Source organism: Plectropomus leopardus, chromosome 16, assembly GCF_026936395.1.
Source record: "Plectropomus leopardus strain MGB_pleo_1.0 chromosome 16, ASM2693639v1, whole genome shotgun sequence".
Lineage (NCBI taxonomy): Eukaryota > Metazoa > Chordata > Actinopteri > Perciformes > Serranidae > Plectropomus > Plectropomus leopardus.
The window spans coordinates 25,585,121-25,607,261 of record NC_142191.1 but is presented as its reverse complement, the minus strand read 5'-3'; the positions used below and the strand labels follow the sequence as shown (position 1 = coordinate 25,607,261).

Genomic DNA, 22,141 nt, shown 5'->3' with positions numbered 1-22,141 from the left:
ATTTTATGAATTAATTTGATTAATATGAAAACATTTCACCTAAAACACATTTTATATCCCATACTATATTACACCATATTATGTTTATTACATTGCATACTATATTACATTTCTATATTAATACAGACAAACACTACATCATTATTCAGTTCATATTCTCACTCACTATACTTTGCTGACTTTACTGCTATAAGTCACTCTGAACACGTCACTGTCACTCTTGCCTTGTCATTTTGATTTAACTGCTCTTATATAGTTTATATATTTTAATATATAACTTATATTGTTATTTTTATTAACATACCCCTCTAATCATTTTAACTTTTCTTTATGCTTATCATGTGATGCTGTAACATCTGAACAATCTTATTTTATCATAATTTGATGATTTGATTTGGCCTCTTTCACATGATTTTTAAGATCTGTAATGGACTTAAAATCTATTATTCTTCCTGACCGATGATTCTCCTCATTGTGTCTTTTTCCTACAGACTTTTCTCAGGTAAATCTGTATCTCTTCTTTCAGTTTTTAGGAACTTTTCTTTCACCTGGAACCTCAGAGCTGTAGTGTAAGTTTTTTCACATTGTGACAACACTAACACCTACTGGCTAGCTCCTGCAATTACAGCAGTATCAAATCACAGCTATGAAGCTGTTTTTATTTTTAGTGATATCGAATAAAGAACAGAGAGATGAAAACTGCATATGCAGTGTGGGCATGAGAGAAGTAAGCATAGGATGTCATTTCTGTTGAATTTTTTAAAAATAGAGGTAACAATTATTACAGGCCAGCATGCATTTTTGGTCTTTTGGTCTAGGCCCAAATATCTATGTAAAGAAACCTGGAGTGACCTCTACAGGACATTTACTTTTAAGTATTTTTTACAGAGCAGTATTGCTATTTTCTCATTTTTAAAAGGTGAAGAATATGCCCTCAGAAATGATGATAAAAAAATATTCCAAACATAGTGAGATCCCTCACTCTCATTGCTGTTATTAAAATGAAATGGGAAAATAAATAAATAGATAAACAAAATGGAAAATTAAATGGGAAATAAATAGATATTTAGTTATTGACACATTTAGTTACGTATTTAGTTATTTTTGATTTTGTCGGTTTCCTTAGATTTGTACTAACTGAGCTTCCGTAGCCAGGAAGTAGAAGCGAGTTAGTCCGGCAGCGTCGCATGCACAACACAAGGACGTCCGTCAACATTTCGTGTTACTTTAACACATTTTAACCATTTAATTTATTCCTAAAGACTCGTTCAGTTGTTATTCTCTGCCACAAATCTGAAGGTAAGTTTAAGATTAAAACGACGTCATTCGGAGGTTAAAGAGACCATTTAAGTTTATAATTAAGGCAAAAATTGTTTGCTAATTAGTTACAGTGTAATGCACCAAAAGTCACGATTGAAAGTTATGTTATTCCACAGTTTTCTGCCATCTTTCAAGAGCCGTTTATTAAATATTATCTTCAGATTTTATACATAATTAACTTAAAACTCCGATCCTCCAGGACAAGTAACAATATATTTAACGTGTATATATGTAGAAAGACGTCGGCGTGCATATAAAATCACAGAAGAATTTGCATCAAAATGTACTTAACTCACTCTGGGATAAAATGCCCTCTGTGACTGATGTATTGTTATATAAAACATAAATACATTTTTATGCTAATTCTAAAAGTCATTACATTGGGTAGTCGGAAATGATTAAAATAATGCTAAAATACAGAAATAAAACACAATGTAAAATAATACTGTGGCGGACTGATCTAAATGAATGAACTGTAGTATAGATAGGTTATTACAGGTCTCTTGAGTTCAAATTACTAGCATGCTGAACATGAGTAAAGGAGAACTTTATATTTTGTCCTGTGTAACAATGAACAGATTTCATACTTGAAGTAAATACAGTTGTGTTTTAATGTTTTATGTCTTAGATGCCACCCAAACCTTTAGAGCCTCTGGCCAAGAAACTCATGAAGGGAGTGATCGTTCTGGAGCTGATGGGTGTCTTGGGAGCCTACGGTCTGTTTCACATGATGAACAACAGTCAAGGTATTAGTAAAATACTGTAATAAAACAATCAGTGTTAGACAGAAGTTTAAGAACACTTCAATCTCTGTTGAGTGACATTTATATTGTCTTAAAAGCTTGTTTTATTTCCTCAACCTGCAGATTTCAGGAAAACCATGAACAGGAGATTTCCATCGCTTCTCGAAGGTATGCAGATGAAGATATTCATCCTCTATTTTATTTATACAAACTGTATTATAACTGCTTTTACAAGCTGATCTTAAAGCACTGATCTCATCATGACTTTTTGACACATTTTACCGTGACAGTTTTCTGACTTTTTTCATTTCCAAATTGTACTTTTTAACTTGTGTTAAATGTTTGTGTTTTTAATGAAATTTGTCTGCCATTCTATGACTTTTTGTTATTAGAATTCTTTTGGACAAACTGAGCACAACTTTTTTTTTTTTTTATCTTGCTATATTAGAACTTTTTTGTTTTTTTACATCCAACAAGGTAAACTTTTTTGTTAGTTTTTATGGCTCTCTTAGTTGTGGCTTTTTTGACATACTAAAATAGGAATATATATATATACATAATGGCATTTTTGACATACTATGACTTTGTGATGACACTTTTAACATACTTTGACTTTTTTGATTTGATTTGACATACTATAGTTACACTTTTTGAATGTTTTTTTGACATACTATACTATGACCTTTTTTAAAAGATTTTTTTACATACTTTACACTTACATTTTACAAAAATTTGTGACATGCATTATGATGACTGTTTTATGACATACTATACAATTACCTTTTAACCTGAACTGAGAATTTTTTTTTACACACTATAAAATGACTTTTTGAATGACATATTAGTATGTAAGAGCATGCTGTCCAGAATAGCTTGAAAAAGTTATAGTATATCATGTCTTCCAAAATAGCATAAAAGAAATACTATGACATTTCATCACAAAAAAACGGCACAGTATAAAATGTTGTCCGAAATACTGAAAAAACTTTATAGTATAGTATGTGGTCAGAAATCATGAAAAACGTCATAGTATCGCATGTCGTCCGAAATCATGAAAAAATATAATAGTACAGTATGTGCTCCAAAACTGTGAAAAAAATTCATAGTAATGTATGTTGTCCCAAATCATGAAAAACGTCATAGTAATGTGAAAATGAAATAAATACATCCTGCCGAAGTTACGTGGGTCGTGGAGCTCCTAATAGTTGCAACACAGATGGTTCGAGCCCTGAGCCCCGTTCATTTTGAGCGTTTTTGAGACATGCCCGCTGGTAAGTAGATGAAATTACACAATATTTTTTAGTAGCCCGCTTTAGTTATTTTTATTCGTAAGATAATTGGTAGCGGTAGTTAGGTTTTAATTGCAGTTAGCCCTTAGCTAATGCAAGCAACACTTAGTAGCTACGTTATCAGATGAGCGCTCGCCTACGTTTGACTTGACCTTTAGGGTTCCCACAATATCACAGTTACATTTCCCAGGCCTGGAAGAGTCGTGGAATTAGTAAAAATCACTGAAACATGGCATTTTGGGAAAGTATTTTCTGTGGCTGTCAACGTAATGTAGCTGTAATGTGCGATGACGCGTAACAATATTTCGTATACCATCCTTTATGTCTCTCCCTTCATATATGTCAGCTCGCTGAAAATTATGTGTGAATAGAGTTTCATATGTCCAAAAAACGCAAGTGGGGCAAAATAAAACAGTGTTATGGGTTTTGAAAAGTCATGGAAAAGTTTTGAAATTTCATCCATGAAAATGTTTAGGAACCTTTAGTTAATATATGTAAATGTGTTTTGGCATGCATAGTTTGTCTTCTTTAAATACGTGTGTTGATAAAGTTAGCAAAACTTGCGACTGTAGTACTACATGTGAGTAACGTTTCAACTAATAGTATCTTGCTCATACTAGATATCAAGGCTAGCTTTTTCTAGCACGGTTGTACCTTGTTTTATTCAGTTAGTACACATATATTTTATTAGGCAGTGCATCAGTGACAGGTGATAAGATAAGCGGCATAAATGTGGATGATTACAATAATTTATATTATACTATTTATTAATTAGATGATGGTGGTGAGTATTATTAAAGTTAAAAATTAAGCTGCTAATTATACACATTTTTATGTTTCAGAGCTGACATTTGAATGTGTGGGAGACCAACTTTCTATCTACAAAGGATCAAAAAATCTACAAGGTATGTGATTGTTAGTTTTGTCCATAGCGATGAAAACCTCACAAAATGTTAATGGCACTGAAATAGTTGAAGATGTTATACAGTTAGGTCCATATTTATTAAAACACTGACCACTTTTCTGGTCATATTATCTGTATAAGGTATGTGATATAGCAAATTACCATTTGTGAAGGAGAGAAAAACAGATAGGTAGAGATGACCATGCAGATGGAGTTTACCAATCCACTAAGTGTTGGAGTGATGAAGCTGGTGTCCTGATAATGTTACATCCCCAAACAGCTTCCCAGTTGCAAGGTGCAGCTCCACACTTGTTGTTATTGCCATCTCATCCACAGTCAGCACTCCCTCTCCATGTCTGCCAAGCCATCTACCTTCAGTTTAAGCATATCAAATACCTCCACTAATACGCTTGGTTCCATCTTTATATGCTGCAGTCTGCTTTGCAGGGTACTGATGTCAGGGAGTGGAGTCTTCATCTCCTGAAGCAGCCTGTAATATCCCTAAGGAAGCCAAACATTTGGATCCCTCTCTCTCTGAGCGATTGGTGCACCCAAATGCCGCACTGCCAACCATGGTAAGATATCAGTCTGTTAAAGTTTAAATGAATGACATGGCTATAATCACTGCACTGTTCACATGTGAAAATGCCCACAAATGAGAGAGCTATCACATGAATATCTCCTACAGAGCATCAAGTAAACACTGATGTTTAAAACACTATAATCAAAATACTGAAGTTAATTTAAAAAAAAAACAAAACTGAAAATGTGGCTTAATTTGGACACTGACAGAAAAGGGGAGAGAGGGGGAAGGTCCTACAACAAAACACCTAGGGCCAGAGTTAACCCCTTGCCACTGTTGTGAGGGCTCAGCTTTAAAGGTATGCACTGTTAGTATTATATTAATTATTGCATTGACAAAATAATTGCATCAGTATAGGATACAACACACATTTTTCTATCCAGTGAGCTCTAGTTGGGCCAAAAGCAGAACCCAGTTACTTAATGAAAAACTTTAAAAATTATAAAATAAATTTTCGGAATGTTTTCAGAACATTTTCAAAATGTTCAATGCACTTGGTGGTAAAAGCTCAAAACCAACAAATAAAAACTCTGAACACCACAACATGGTGTTGAATGTTAATAATTGAGCAGAGATAAAAAAAAAAAAGAAGTGCTATTGTAGTATAATCAACTCTGTAACTTCCTATCTCCCTGTTTTGTTTTCTAGGTTAAAATATTGAAGTGCATTATCTGCAGTTCTGCAAAGACAGTGTCAGGTTTGAAAGAACAACAGGAGTGGAACAATCCAGTGGCTTTAAAAAAAACAAAAACAAAACACATATATGCCCTTCCTGCCAGCTTTTTGCCATCTCTCTTTATCCCTGTAGGAGGTAAAATGTGTTTCTTTACAGGCCTCCCATTCAAGTAAATATGTATCTACGTTCTCCCTGCACATATTGTTTAATAAAATGTTTTGCTGAATGCAGTTGGTTGCCTTATACAAATCTTATGTAAATATTACACTATTCACCAAAGTGATTCTGTCTTAAATTGAGGAATTGTTGGCAGTCACTGTCATGTTAATGTGAATGTAATTTTATTATTATTATTTAAATAAAGTTGTATGATGTGTTTATCCAGAGTCAGTGCATTACCTACAGTAGATGGCGCCCCCAAGTTGGAGAAGCAGGCTAGGTTACCAAAAGCAAATCTCCTTTTTTCTTTTTTTTTTTTTTTTTACTTAGAACTAGTTTAACTTTTCTTTTAATTTTCTTTTTTCTACTTTCTTATTTTTCTTTATTTTTCTCCAGTACGTTTTTTTTTTTTTTTACAGAAACTGAGGGGAGGTTTTTGAGTGGCACACGTTAAAAAATACTCTGAAATAAGTTGTGTTTTTAAATCTTAGCCTAAATATTTCCTTGGAAAAAGATGCCACAGATGACTACATCTGGGAGGTATTGACTGTAAATCACAATGGGGATGTTGCATGAAGCCTCACATAGTCCACATTTAAATTACACAAGAATATCACAGAAAATGAACATAGGTTGCTAAAATCACTGCTGCCCCTGTCTTAGCTTTGGTGGCGATACTTTCAGCTTCTCCAAAATCATAATCATACATTAAAAACCCCACTTTCTGAACTATCCCATTAACATTATAATTGTGTCTGGAGAAGCACAGGGAAAACATCAATGCATACATACTGTAAATGTATTTCACATTATGGTAACACTGCCGCTTCCCTCCAAAATTAATCACAGAAGAATGGATTAAGGCTTTTTCTCTGCCAAAGTTCAGAAAAAAATAACATTATCTTCACTGAATGTGTAGTGTAGTCCATGTAGTGATCAATGCGCATTATGCATTAATATTTACTGAAAACTGATGCAAATACAATCACAGGTGTCTTTCCCGCATTCAGACACGATAACAGCGCGCACTTGATTGCAACTATTGGGACATACACGTACCACATGACCGCATTGTGGTGACATCAAAGAGTGTCGTAACTCTCAATCTAGGTGGGACTGCATAATACAATATGTAGTCTGAAATTATGTAAAATGCGTCATAATATAGTATCGTGCGAAATTATAAAAAACTTCATAGTGTAGTATGTCTTCCAAAATCATAAACAAATGTCATAGTATAGTATGTCGTGCGATATCATGAAAAAATACATAAATATGTCATCCAAAATAATGAAAAAAAAAACAATGCATTGTAAAATATGTCACCCGTTATAATGAAAAAAATGCCATACTATGGTTCGTGGTCCAAAATCATGAAAAAAGGTCATGGTATAGAATGTTGTGCGAAATTATGAAAACATTTTATAGTGTAGTATGTGGATGTGTATCAATAAAAAGCATCATAGTATACTATGTGGTCTGAAATCATGAAAAAAATGTCATAGTATAGTATGTTTTCCAAAATCCTGAAAAAAATCAAATTTTGACGTTTTCGCCATACTATAGCCTCACTTTTTAGGTCATTTTTGCAACATGCTATTTTATGGGTTTTGGGGCCATTTCTGGATGTTTTTTTTTTCAACACTGTATACTATAAAATGCCTCTACGTGCTATTCTAAGTGGTTTCAGCTGTTTTTTTGGAAATATCAAATTTTGACATTTTCGCCGTACTATAGCATTTCTTTTTTGGTCATTTTTATGCTGTTTTGGTGCTTTTTGCAACTTTCTTTGCTATGGCATGACTTGAAAGGCAATTCTAAGCTGTTTCCAGCTGTTTTCAAAAGTTTTTGGGACGTGTCAAATTTTGACATTTTTGCCTTACTATAGTCTTGGATTTTTTGTCAAATTTTCGACATGCCAAATTATGGTTTTCTTGTTTCTTTTTACAACTTTCTTTGCTGTGGCGTATTTGGGCAGGCTATTCTAAGCTGTTTCCAGCTGATTTCAGCAGTTTTTGGGACGTGTCAAATTTTGACATTTTTGCCTTATTATAGTCTTGGATTTTTGGTCACATTTTGAAAATGCAAAATAATGCTGTTTTTGGCTCTTTTTGCAACTTTCTTTGCTATGGCGTGTTTTGGCAGGCTATTCTAAGCTGTTTCCAGCTGTTTTCAACAGTTTTTGTGATGTGTCAAATTTGGACTTTTTTGCCTTACTATAGTCTTGGATTTTTTGTCATATTTTCGACATGCCAAATTATGGTTTTCTTGCTTCTTTTTGCAACTTTCTTTTCTATGGTGTGTTTTGGCAGGTTATTCTAAGCTGTTTCCAGCTGTTTTCAACAGTGTTTGGGACGTGTCAAATTTTGACATTTTTGCCTTACTATAGTCTTGGATTTTTGGTCACATTTTTAAAATGCAAAATAATGCTGTTTTTGACTCTTTTTGCAACTTTCTTTGCTATGGCATGTTTTGGCAGGCTATTCTAAGCTGTTTCCAGATGTTTTAAACAGTGTTTGGCACATGTCAAATTTTGACATTTTTGCCTTATTATAGTCTTGGATTTTTTGTCATATTTTTGACATGCCAAATTATGTTTTTTTGGTTCTTTTTGCAACTTTCTTTGCTATGACATGTTTTGGCAGGCTATTCTAAGCTGTTTCCAGCTGTTTTCAGCAATTTTTGGGACGTGTCAAATTTTGACATTTTTGCCTTACTATAGTCTTGGATTTTTTGTCATATTTTCGACATGCCAAATTATGGTTTTCTTGGTTCTTTTTGCAACTTTCTTTGCTATGACATGTTTTGGCAGGGTAATCTAAGCTGTTTCCAGCTGTTTTCAGCAGTTTTTGGGACGTGTCAAATTTTGACATTTTTGCCTTACTATAGTCTTGGATTTTTGGTCACATTTTGAAAATGCAAAATAATGCTGTTTTTGACTCTTTTTGCAACTTTCTTTGCTATGGCGTGTTTTGGCAGGCTATTCTAAGCTGTTTCCAGCTGTTTTCAACAGTTTTTGTGATGTGTCAAATTTGGACTTTTTTGCCTTACTATAGTCTTGGATTTTTGGTCACATTTTCAAAATGCAAAATAATGCTGTTTTTGACTCTCTTTGCAACTTTCTTTCCTATGGCGTATTTTGGCACTCTATTCTAAGCTGTTTCCAGCTGTTTTCAACAGTTTTTGTGATGTGTCAAATTTTGACTTTTTTGCCTTATTATAGTCTTGGATTTTTGGTCACATTTTTAAAATGCAAAATAATGCTGTTTTTGACTCTTTTTGCAACTTTCTTTGCTATGGCGTATTTTGGCAGGCTATTCTAAGCTGTTTCCAGCTGTTTTCAACAGTTTTTGTGATGTGTCAAATTTTGACATTTTTGCCTTACTATAGTCTTGGATTTTTTGTCATATTTTCGACATGCCAAATTATGGTTTTCTTGGTTCTTTTTGCAACTTTCTTTGCTATGGTGTGTTTTGACACGCTCTTCTAAGCTGTTTCCAGCTGTTTTCAACAGTTTTTGGGATGTGTCAAATTTTGACATTTTTGCCTTACTATAGTCTTGGATTTTTGGTCACATTTTCAACATGCATAATCATGCTGTTTTTGGCTCTTTTTGCAACTTTCTTTGCTATGGCGTGTAATGGCACGCTATTCTAAGCTGTTTCCAGCTGTTTTCAACAGTTTTTGGGAAGTGTCCGATTTTGACATTTTTGCCTTACTATAGTCTTGGTTTTTTGGTTACATTTTCAAAATGCAAAATCGTGCTTTTTTTGGTTGTTTTTGAAACTTCCTTTGCTATGGCGTGTAATGGAACAGTATTCTAAGCTGTTTCGTGCTATTTTCAACAGTTTTTAGGACGTGTCAAATTTTGACATTTTTGCCTTACTATAGTCTTGGATTTTTTGTCAATTTTTTCGATACGCCGAATTGTCCTGTGTAATGTTTCCTACGATGGATGGGTCGATAGGAGACATCAACATGACAATCAAAAGAGAAGATGGAGTCGGAGTATGTGTGGCAAATACAAAATGATTTATTGGAAACTACTATTGACAGAAATTCACAGTTGTAGAGGAAGATGATGGGATGAGAGGTTGTGCCAAATAAAGTCAAAAAATTACATTAAAACAGGGCCTAAACTGAATCTGGTCTTGAACACAAACTCAAACAAAACCTCACTCTCTTATCTAAATACAAGCTTAACCAAAAATAAATACAGAGTTGGCACCAAACCTAAAACCTAGTGTTTTTAGCAGCATTTAACACCACCCCCAGCAGCTCCAGCAGGCAGAGACCCGATCACTGCAGGTAAGGTCCTTTTATAAGCCAGTCCTGGGTGTTATTGGCCAGTCTGGGAGTCCCCACACTACATAGGTGCAGGCCAATCAGGTTGAAAGCACCTGAGAGCAGAGGAGGAGGGAGACAAAACCAGGGGGGAAAAGACACACACAAACACAACTGCACTGTGCCCCAGCTGTTTTCAGCAGTTTTGGGAACGTCAAATTTTGGCATTTTTGCCTTACTATAGTCTTGGATTGTTGGTCGCATTTTCAAAATGCAAAGTAATGCTGTTTTTGGCTCTTTTTGCAACTTTCTTTGCTATGGCGTGTTTTGGCAGGCTAATGTTTTTAAAATTGTCCGGAAGTCTATTCCATTCCTTCGTGGCTTTGTTGGAGAAGGCCGATTGGGAGAAGGTAGACCTTCTTCTTGGGACATTGCAGTCACCTCTGGATGCAGACCTTAATGCTCTACTTAGTAGGTCAGAGCGTGGCTGGACAAAAGTCTTCAGTGGTAGTGTTTGTGATGTGTCAAATTTTGACATTTTTGCCTTACTATAGTCTTGGATTTTTGGTCACATTTTCAAAATTCGAAATAATGCTGTTTTGGCTCTTTTTGACACTTTCTTTGCAATGGCGTGTAATGGCAGGCTATTCTAAGCTGTTTCCAGCTGTTTTCAGCAGTTTTTGGGAAGTGTCCAATTTTAACATTTTTGCCTTACTATAGTCCTGGATTTTTGGTCACATTTTCAAAATGCAAAATTATGCTGTTTTTGGCTCTTTTTGCAACTTTCTTTGCCATGACGTGTTTTGGCAGGCTATTCTAAGCTGTTTCCAGCTGTTTTCAGCAGTTTTTGGGAAGTGTCCAATTTTGACATTTTTGCCTTACTATAGTCTTGGATTTTTTGTCATATTTTCGACATGCCAAATTATGTTGTTTTTGGCTCTTTTTGCAACTTTCTTTGCTATGGCGTGTTTTGGCAGGCTATTCTAAGCTGTTTCCAGCTGTTTTCAACAGTTTTTGAGATGTGTCCAATTTTGACATGTTTGCCTTACTATAGTCATGGATCTTTTGTCACATTTTCTAAATGCGAAATAATGCTGTTTTTGGCTCTTTTTGCAACTTTCTTTGCTATGGCATGTAATGGCACGCTATTCTAAGCTGTTTCCAGCTGTTTTCAGCAGTTTTTGGGAAGTGTCCAATTTTGACATTTTTGCCTTACTATAGTCTTGGATTTTTGGTGACATTTTCAAAATGCAAAATTATGCTGTTTTTGGTTCTTTTTGCAACTTTCTTTGCTATGGCGTGTTTTGGCAGGCTATTCTAAGCTGTTTCCAGCTGTTTTCAGCAGTTTTTGGGACATGTCAAATTTTGACATTTTTGCCTTACTATAGTCTTGGATTTTTGGTCACATTTTCAAAATGCAAAATAATGCTGTTTTTGGCTCTTTTTGCAACTTTCTTTGCTATGGCGTGTTTTGGCAGGCTATTCTAAGCTGTTTCCAGCTGTTTTCAACAGTTTTTGTGATGTGTCAAATTTGGACTTTTTTGCCTTACTATAGTCTTGGATTTTTGGTGACATTTTCAAAATGCAAAATTATGCTGTTTTTGGTTCTTTTTGCAACTTTCTTTGCTATGGCGTGTTTTGGCAGGCTATTCTAAGCTGTTTCCAGCTGTTTTAAACAGTGTTTGTGATGTGTCAAATTTTGACATTTTTGCCTTACTATAGCCTTGGATTTTTTGTCGTATTTTTCGACATGCCAAATTATGGTTTTCTTGATTCTTTTTGCAACTTTCTTTGCTATGGCGTGTTTTGGCAGGCTATTCTAAGCTGTTTCCAGCTGTTTTCAGCAGTTTTTGGGACGTGTCAAATTTTGACATTTTTGCCTTACTATAGTCTTGGATTTTTTGTCATATTTTCGACATGCAAAATAATGCTGTTTTTGGCTCTTTTTGCAACTTTCTTTGCTATGGCGTGTTTTGGCAGGCTATTCTAAGCTGTTTCCAGCTGTTTTCAACAGTTTTTGGGACGTGTCAAATTTTGACATTTTTGCCTTACTATAGTCTTGGATTTTTGGTCATATTTTCGACATGCCAAATTATGTTTTCTTTGGTTCTTTTTGCAACTTTCTTTGCTATGGCGTGTTTTGGCAGGCTATTCTAAGCTGTTTCCAGCTGTTTTCAGCAGTTTTTGGGACATGTCAAATTTTGACATTTTTGCCTTACTATAGTCTTGGATTTTTGGTCACATTTTCAAAATGCAAAATAATGCTGTTTTTGGCTCTTTTTGCAACTTTCTTTGCTATGGCGTGTTTTGGCAGGCTATTCTAAGCTGTTTCCAGCTGTTTTCAACAGTTTTTGTGATGTGTCAAATTTGGACTTTTTTGCCTTACTATAGTCTTGGATTTTTTGTCGTATTTTTCGACATGCCAAATTATGGTTTTCTTGCTTCTTCTTGCAACTTTCTTTGCTATGGGGTGTTTTGGCAGGCTATTCTAAGCTGTTTCCAGATGTTTTAAACAGTGTTTGGCACATGTCAAATTTTGACATTTTTGCCTTATTATAGTCTTGGATTTTTTGTCATATTTTTGACATGCCAAATTATGTTTTTTTGGTTCTTTTTGCAACTTTCTTTGCTATGACATGTTTTGGCAGGCTATTCTAAGCTGTTTCCAGCTGTTTTCAGCAGTTTTTGGGACGTGTCAAATTTTGACATTTTTGCCTTACTATAGTCTTGGATTTTTTGTCATATTTTCGACATGCCAAATTATGGTTTTCTTGGTTCTTTTTGCAACTTTCTTTGCTATGACATGTTTTGGCAGGGTAATCTAAGCTGTTTCCAGCTGTTTTCAGCAGTTTTTGGGACGTGTCAAATTTTGACATTTTTGCCTTACTATAGTCTTGGATTTTTGGTCACATTTTGAAAATGCAAAATAATGCTGTTTTTGACTCTTTTTGCAACTTTCTTTGCTATGGTGTGTAATGGCACACTATTCTAAGGTGTTTCGTGCTGTTTTCAACATTTTTTGGGACGTGTCCAATTTTGACATTTTTGCCTTATTATAGTCTTGGATTTTTGGTCACATTTTTAAAATGCAAAATAATGCTGTTTTTGACTCTTTTTGCAACTTTCTTTGCTATGGCGTGTTTTGGCAGGCTATTCTAAGCTGTTTCCAGCTGTTTTCAACAGTTTTTGTGATGTGTCAAATTTTGACATTTTTGCCTTACTATAGTCTTGGATTTTTGGTCACATTTTCAAAATGCAAAATAATGCTGTTTTTGACTCTCTTTGCAACTTTCTTTCCTATGGCGTATTTTGGCACTCTATTCTAAGCTGTTTCCAGCTGTTTTCAGCAGTTTTTGGGACATGTCAAATTTTGACATTTTTGCCTTACTATAGTCTTGGATTTTTGGTCACATTTTCAAAATGCAAAATAATGCTGTTTTTGGCTCTTTTTGCAATTTTCTTTGCTATGGTGTGTTTTGGCAGGCTATTCTAAGCTGTTTCCAGCTGTTTTCAGCAGTTTTTGGGACATGTCAAATTTTGACATTTTTGCCTTACTATAGTCTTGGATTTTTGGTGAAATTTTCAAAATGCAAAATAATGCTGTTTTTGGCTCTTTTTGCAACTTTCTTTGCTATGGCGTGTTTTGGCAGGCTATTCTAAGCTGTTTCCAGCTGTTTTAAACAGTGTTTGTGATGTGTCAAATTTTGACATTTTTGCCTTACTATAGTCTTGGATTTTTTGTCATATTTTCGACATGCAAAATAATGCTGTTTTTGGCTCTTTTTGCAACTTTCTTTGCTATGGCGTGTTTTGGCAGGCTATTCTAAGCTGTTTCCAGCTGTTTTCAACAGTTTTTGGGACGTGTCAAATGTTGACATTTTTGCCTTACTATAGTCTTGGATTTTTTGTCATATTTTCGACATGCCAAATTATGTTTTCTTTGGTTCTTTTTGCAACTTTCTTTGCTATGGCGTGTTTTGGCAGGCTATTCTAAGCTGTTTCCAGCTGTTTTCAGCAGTTTTTGGGACATGTCAAATTTTGACATTTTTGCCTTACTATAGTCTTGGATTTTTGGTCACATTTTCAAAATGCAAAATAATGCTGTTTTTGGCTCTTTTTGCAACTTTCTTTGCTATGGCGTGTTTTGGCAGGCTATTCTAAGCTGTTTCCAGCTGTTTTCAACAGTTTTTAGGACGTGTCAAATTTTGACATTTTTGCCTTACTATAGTCTTGGATTTTTGGTGACATTTTCAAAATGCAAAATTATGCTGTTTTTGGTTCTTTTTGCAACTTTCTTTGCTATGGCGTGTTTTGGCAGGCTATTCTAAGCTGTTTCCAGCTGTTTTCAACAGTTTTTGGGACGTGTCAAATTTTGACATTTTTGCCTTACTATTGTCTTGAATTTTTTGTCGTATTTTTCGACATGCCAAATTATGGTTTTTTTGGTTCTTTTTGCAACTTTCTTTGCTATGGTGTGTTTTGGCAGGCTATTCTAAGCTGTTTCCAGCTGTTTTCAGAAGTTTTTGGGACGTGTCAAATTTTGACATTTTTGCCTTACTATAGTCTTGGATTTTTGGTCACATTTTCAAAATGCAAAATAATGCTGTTTTTGGCTCTTTTTGCAACTTTCTTTGCTATGGTGTGGTTTGGCAGGCTATTCTAAGCTGTTTCCAGCTGTTTTCAGCAGTTTTTGGGAAGTGTCCAATTTTGACATTTTTGCCTTACTATAGTCTTGGATTTTTTGTCATATTTTCGACATGCCAAATTATGTTTTCTTTGGTTCTTTTTGCAACTTTCTTTGCTATGGCGTGTTTTGGCAGGCTCTTCTAAGCTGTTTCCAGCTGTTTCCAGCAGTTTTTGGGACGTGTCAAATTTTGACATTTTTGCCTTACTATAGTCTTGGATTTTTTGGTCACATTTTCAAAATGCAAAATAATGCGGTTTTTGGCTCTTTTTGCAACTTTCTTTGCTATGGTGTGGTTTGGCAGGCTATTCTAAGCTGTTTCCAGCTGTTTTCAACAGTTTTTGGGACGTGTCAAATTTTGACATTTTTGCCTTACTATAGTCTTGGATTTTTTGTCATATTTTCGACATGCCAAATTATGTTTTCTTTGGTTCTTTTTGCAACTTTCTTTGCTATGGCGTGTTTTGGCAGGCTATTCTAAGCTGTTTCCAGCTGTTTTTAGCAGTTTTTGGGACATGTCAAATTTTGACATTTTTGCCTTACTATAGTCTTGGATTTTTGGTCACATTTTCAAAATGCAAAATAATGCTGTTTTTGGCTCTTTTTGCAACTTTCTTTGCGATGGCATGTTTTGGCAGGCTATTCTAAGCTGTTCCTAGCTGTTTTCAGCAGTTTTTGGGACATGTCAAATTTTGACATTTTTGCCTTACTATAATCTTGGATTTTTGGTCACATTTTCAAAATGCGAAATAATGCTGTTTTTTGCTCTTTTTGCAGCTTTCTTTGCTATGGCATGTAATGGCAGGCTATTCTAAGCTGTTTCCAGCTGTTTTCAACAGTTTTTAGGACATGTCAAATTTTGACATTTTTGCCTTACTATAGTCTTGGATTTTTGGTCACATTTTCAAAATGCAAAATAATGCTGTTTTTGGCTCTTTTTGCAACTTTCTTTGCTATGGCGTGTTTTGGCAGGCTATTCTAAGCTGTTTCCAGCTGTTTTCAACAGTTTTTAGGACGTGTCAAATTTTGACATTTTTGCCTTACTATAGTCTTGGATTTTTGGTGACATTTTCAAAATGCAAAATTATGCTGTTTTTGGTTCTTTTTGCAACTTTCTTTGCTATGGCGTGTTTTGGCAGGCTATTCTAAGCTGTTTCCAGCTGTTTTCAGCAGTTTTTGGGACGTGTCAAATTTTGACATTTTTGCCTTACTATTGTCTTGAATTTTTTGTCGTATTTTTCGACATGCCAAATTATGGTTTTTTTGGTTCTTTTTGCAACTTTCTTTGCTATGGCGTGTTTTGGCAGGCTATTCTAAGCTGTTTCCAGCTGTTTTCAGCAGTTTTTGGGACGTGTCAAATTTTGACATTTTTGCCTTACTATAGTCTTGGATTTTTGGTCACATTTTCAAAATGCAAAATAATGCTGTTTTTGGCTCTTTTTGCAACTTTCTTTGCTATGGTGTGGTTTGGCAGGCTATTCTAAGCTGTTTCCAGCTGTTTTCAGCAGTTTTTGGGAAGTGTCCAATTTTGACATTTTTGCCTTACTATAGTCTTGGATTTTTTGTCATATTTTCGACATGCCAAATTATGTTTTCTTTGGTTCTTTTTGCAACTTTCTTTGCTATGGCGTGTTTTGGCAGGCTATTCTAAGCTGTTTCCAGGTGTTTTCAACAGTTTTTGGGACGTGTCAAATTTTGACATTTTTGCCTTACTATAGTCTTGGATTTTTTGGTCACATTTTCAAAATTCAAAACAATGCTGTTTTTGGTTCTTTTTGCAACTTTCTTTGCTATGGCGTGTTTTGGCAGGTTATTCTAAGCTGTTTCCAGGTGTTTTCAACAGTTTTTGGGACGTGTCAAATTTTGACATTTTTGCCTTACTATTGTCTTGAATTTTTTGTTGTATTTTTCGACATGCCAAATTATGTTTTTTTTGGTTCTTTTTGCAACTTTCTTTGCTATGGCGTGTTTTGGCAGGCTATTCTAAGCTGTTTCCAGCTGTTTCCAGCAGTTTTTGGGACGTGTCCAATTTTGACATTTTTGCCTTACTATAGTCTTGGATTTTTTGGTCACATTTTCAAAATGCAAAATAATGCTGTTTTTGGCTCTTTTTGCAACTTTCTTTGCTATGGTGTGGTTTGGCAGGCTATTCTAAGCTGTTTCCAGCTGTTTTCAGCAGTTTTTGGGAAGTGTCCAATTTTGACATTTTTGCCTTACTATAGTCTTGGATTTTTGGTCACATTTTCAAAATGCAAAATAATGCTGTTTTTGGCTCTTTTTGCAACTTTCTTTGCTATGGCGTGTTTTGGCAGGCTATTCTAAGCTGTTTCCAGCTGTTTGAAACAGTATTTGTATTTGTATTTATATTTCTTTATTTAGCAGGACAGTGTGCAGAGACATTGAATATTCTCGTAGAATATAAAGATGGCTGCACCAGATTTAGCGTAGCGCTAATTTCCATCTGTAGTCCTCACATAAAAGACAGACAACATAGTACAAATCTAAAAATTATTACAATAGATAAATATACAGAGTAAAAAATAAATAACATGTACAAGTATAAAATAATACGTCAGACCTCCAAAATGCATACAACCCTGATATCAGAGACATCAGTGCAGACATGTCTGATTGCTCAGTATCCAGTCCTTGACTGCGCATGAGAAGCTGTGATGTTTTGTAATGTTTTTAAAATTGTCCGGAAGTCTATTCCATTCCTTCGTGGCTTTGTTGGAGAAGGCCGATTGGGAGAAGGTAGACCTTCTTCTTGGGACATTGCAGTCACCTCTGGATGCAGACCTTAATGCTCTACTTAGTAGGTCAGAGCGGGGCTGGACAAAAGTCTTCAGTGGTAGTGTTTGTGATGTGTCAAATTTTGACATTTTTGCCTTACTATAGCCTTGGATTTTTTGTCGTATTTTTCGACATGCCAAATTATGGTTTTCTTGGTTCTTTTTGCAACTTTCTTTGCTATGGCGTGTTTTGGCAGGCTATTCTAAGCTGTTTCCAGCTGTTTTCAGCAGTTTTTGGGACGTGTCCAATTTTGACATTTTTGCCTTACTATAGTCTTGGATTTTTTGTCATATTTTCGACATGCCAAATTATGTTTTCTTTGGTTCTTTTTGCAACTTTCTTTGCTATGGCGTGTTTTGGCAGGCTATTCTAAGCTGTTTCCAGCTGTTTTCAGCAGTTTTTGGGACGTGTCCAATTTTGACATTTTGGCCTTACTATAGTCTTGGATTTTTTGTCATATTTTCGACATACAAAATAATGCTGTTTTTGGCTCCTTTTGCAACTTTCTTTGCCATGGCGTGTTTTGGAAGGCTATTCTAAGCAGTTTCCAGCTGTTTTCAACAGTTTTTAGGATGTGTCAAATTTTGACATTTTTGCCTTACTATAGTCTTGGATTGTTGGTGAAATTTTCAAAATGCAAAATAATGCTGTTTTTGGCTCTTTTTGCAACTTTCTTTGCTATGGCGTGTTTTGGCAGGCTATTCTAAGCTGTTTCCAGCTGTTTTCAACAGTTTTTAGGACGTGTCAAATGTTGACATTTTTGCCTTACTATAGCCTTGGATTTTTTGGTGACATTTTCAAAATGCAAAATAATGCTGTTTTTGGCTCTTTTTGCAACTTTCTTTGCTATGGCGTGTAATGGCAGGCTATTCTAAGCTGTTCCAGCTGTTTTCAACAGTTTTTGGGACGTGTCCAATTTTGACATTTTTGCCTTACTATAGTCTTGGATTTTTTGTCGTATTTTTCGACATGCCAAATTATGGTTTTCTTGGTTCTTTTTGCAACTTTCTTTGCTATGGCGTGTTTTGGCAGGCTATTCTAAGCTGTTTCCAGCTGTTTTCAGCAGTTTTTGGGACGTGTCCAATTTTGACATTTTTGCCTTACTATAGTCTTGGATTTTTTGTCATATTTTCGACATGCAAAATAATGCTGTTTTTGGCTCCTTTTGCAACTTTCTTTGCTATGGCGTGTTTTGGCAGGCTATTCTAAGCTGTTTCCAGCTGTTTTAAACAGTGTTTGTGATGTGTCAAATTTTGACATTTTTGCCTTACTATAGCCTTGGATTTTTTGTCGTATTTTCAAAATGCCAAATTATGGTTTTCTTGGTTCTTTTGCAACTTTCTTTGCTATGGCGTGTTTTGGCAGGCTATTCTAAGCTGTTTCCAGCTGTTTTCAGCAGTTTTTGGGAAGTGTCAAATTTTGACATTTTTGCCTTACTATAGTCTTGGATTTTTGGTCACATTTTCAAAATGCAAAATAATGCTGTTTTTGGCTCTTTTGCAACTTTCTTTGCTATGGCGTATTTTGGCAGGCTATTCTAAGCTGTTTCCAGCTGTTCTCAACAGTTTTGGGGACATGTCAAATTTTGACATTTTTGCCTTACTATAGTCTTGGATTTTTGGTCAAATTTTCAAAATGCAAAATAATGCTGTTTTGGCTCTTTTGCAACTTTCTTTGCTATGGCGTGTTTTGGCAGGCTATTCTAAGCAGTTTCCAGCTGTTTTCAGCAGTTTTCGGGACATGTCAAATTTTGACATTTTTGCCTTACTATAGTCTTGGATTTTTTGTCACATTTTCAAAATGCAAAATAATGCTGTTTTTGGCTCTTTTTGCAACTTTCTTTGCTATGGCGTGTTTTGGCAGGCTATTCTAAGCTGTTTCCAGCTGTTTTTAGCAGTTTTTGGGACATGTCAAATTTTGACATTTTTGCCTTACTATAGTCTTGGATTTTTGGTCACATTTTCAAAATGCAAAATTATGCTGTTTTTGGCTCTTTTTGCAACTTTCTTTGCTATGGCGTGTTTTGGCAGGCTATTCTAAGCAGTTTCCAGCTGTTTTTAGCAGTTTTTGGGACATGTCAAATTTTGACATTTTTGCCTTACTATAGTCTTGGATTTTTGGTCATGTTTTCGACATGCCAAATTATGCTGTTTTTGGCTCTTTTTGCAACTTTCTTTGCTATGGCGTGTTTTGGCAGGCTATTCTAAGCTGTTTCCAGCTGTTTTCAGCAGTTTTTGGGACGTGTCAAATTTTGACATTTTTGCCTTACTATAGTCTTGGATTTTTTGTCATATTTTCGACATGCCAAATTATGTTTTCTTTGGTTCTTTTTGCAACTTTCTTTGCTATGGCGTGTTTTGGCAGGCTATTCTAAGCAGTTTCCAGCTGTTTTCAGCAGTTTTTGGGACATGTCAAATTTTGACATTTTTGCCTTACTATAGTCTTGGATTTTTGGTCACATTTTCAAAATGCAAAATAATGCTGTTTTTGGCTCTTTTTGCAACTTTCTTTGCTATGGCGTGTTTTGGCAGGCTATTCTAAGCTGTTTCTAAGCTGTTTTCAACAGTCTGGGACGTGTCCAATTTTGACATTTTTGCCTTACTATAGTCTTGGATTTTTGGTCATATTTTCGACATGCCAAATCATGTTTTCTTTGGTTCTTTTTGCAACTTTCTTTGCTATGGCGTGTTTTGGCAGGCTATTCTAAGCAGTTTCCAGCTGTTTTCAGCAGTTTTTGGGACATGTCAAATTTTGACATTTTTGCCTTACTATAGTCTTGGATTTTTGGTCACATTTTCAAAATGCGAAATAATGCTGTTTTTGGCTCTTTTTGCAACTTTCTTTGCTATGGCATGTAATGGCACGCTATTCTAAGCTGTTTCCAGCTGTTTTCAGCAGTTTTTGGGAAGTGTCCAATTTTGACATTTTTGCCTTACTATAGTCTTGGATTTTTGGTGACATTTTCAAAATGCAAAATTATGCTGTTTTGGTTCTTTTGCAACTTTCTTTGCTATGGCATGTTTTGGCACGCTATTCTAAGCTGTTTCCAGCTGTTTTAAACAGTTTTTGGGACGTGTCAAATTTTGACATTTTTGCCTTACTATAGTCTTGGATTTTTTGTCATATTTTTGACATGCCAAATTATGGTTTTCTTGCTTCTTTTTGCAACTTTCTTTGCTATGGCGTGTTTTGGCAGGCTATTCTAACCTGTATCCAGCTGTTTTCAACAGTTTTTGGGACGTGTCCAATTTTGACATTTTTGCCTTACTATAGTCTTGGATTTTTTGTCATATTTTCGACATGCAAAATAATGCTGTTTTTGGCTCTTTTTGCAACTTTCTTTGCTATGGCGTGTTTTGGCAGGCTATTCTAAGCTGTTTCCAGCTGTTTTCAACAGTTTTTGGGACGTGTCAAATTTTGACATTTTTGCCTTACTATAGTCTTGGATTTTTGGTCATATTTTCGACATGCCAAATTATGTTTTCTTTGGTTCTTTTTGCAACTTTCTTTGCTATGGCGTGTTTTGGCAGGCTATTCTAAGCTGTTTCCAGCTGTTTTCAGCAGTTTTTGGGACGTGTCAAATTTTGACATTTTGCCTTACTATAGTCTTGGATTTTTGGTCACATTTTCAAAATGCAAAATAATGCTGTTTTGGCTCTTTTGCAACTTTCTTTGCTATGGCATGTTTTTGGCAGGCTATTCTAAGCTGTTTCCAGCTGTTTTCAGCAGTTTTTGGGACGTGTCAAATTTTGACATTTTGCCTTACTATAGTCTTGGATTTTTGGTCACATTTTCAAAATGCAAAATAATGCTGTTTTTGGCTCTTTTTGCAACTTTCTTTGCTATGGCGTGTTTTGGCAGGCTATTCTAAGCTGTTTCCAGCTGTTTTCAGCAGTTTTTGGGACATGTCAAATTTTGACATTTTTGCCTTACTATAGTCTTGGATTTTTGGTCACATTTTCAAAATGCAAAATAATGCTGTTTTTGGCTCTTTTTGCAACTTTCTTTGCTATGGCGTGTTTTGGCAGGCTATTCTAAGCTGTTTCCAGCTGTTTTCAACAGTTTTTGGGACGTGTCAAATTTTGACATTTTTGCCTTACTATAGTCTTGGATTTTTTGTCACATTTTCAAAATGAAAAATAATGCTGTTTTTGGCTCTTTTTGCAACTTTCTTTGCTATGGCGTGTTTTGGCAGGCTATTCTAAGCTGTTTCCAGCTGTTTTCAACAGTTTTTGGGACGTGTCAAATTTTGACATTTTTGCCTTACTATAGTCTTGGATTTTTTGTCATATTTTCGACATGCAAAATTATGGTTTTCCTGGTTCTTTTTGCAACTTTCTTTGCTATGGCGTGTTTTGGCAGGCTATTCTACACTGTTTCCAGATGTTTTCAGCAGTTTTTGGGACGTGTCAAATTTTGACATTTTTGCCTTACTATAGTCTTGGATTTTTTGTCATATTTTCGACATGCCAAATTATGGTTTTCTTGGTTCTTTTTGCAACTTTCTTTGCTATGGCGTGTTTTGGCAGGCTATTCTAAGCTGTTTCCAGCTGTTTTCAGCAGTTTTTGGGACGTGTCAAATTTTGACATTTTTGCCTTACTATAGTCTTGGATTTTTGGTCACATTTTCAAAATGCAAAATAATGCTGTTTTTGGCTCTTTTTGCAACTTTCTTTGCTATGGCATGTAATGGCAGGCTATTCTAA

At 35.2% G+C, this 22,141-nt stretch overlaps 1 protein-coding gene across 3 annotated transcripts in view; it reads left to right on the top strand.

The window, feature by feature from the left end:
• Positions 1 to 1,139: 1,139 nt before the first annotated feature.
• LOC121951912 (protein CEBPZOS-like) overlaps positions 1,140 to 22,141 on the top strand; it is a 34,995-nt gene continuing 13,993 nt past the window's right edge. The window contains exons 1-6 of one of the 3 annotated variants that reach the window (XR_015779224.1): positions 1,140 to 1,299; positions 1,949 to 2,066; positions 2,187 to 2,231; positions 4,195 to 4,257; positions 4,704 to 4,831; positions 5,488 to 5,895. Coding sequence is in view for 1 of the 3 variants with exons in the window: in XM_088089777.1 (XP_087945903.1) it covers positions 1,949 to 2,066; positions 2,187 to 2,231 (163 nt within the window). In the remaining 2 variants the exon portion in view is untranslated. Of the gene's footprint in view, positions 1,300 to 1,948; positions 2,067 to 2,186; positions 2,232 to 4,194; positions 4,258 to 4,691; positions 4,832 to 5,487; positions 5,896 to 22,141 lie in introns of those variants that run through there. The other 2 variants (XR_015779223.1, XM_088089777.1) reach the window with 2 other exon arrangements.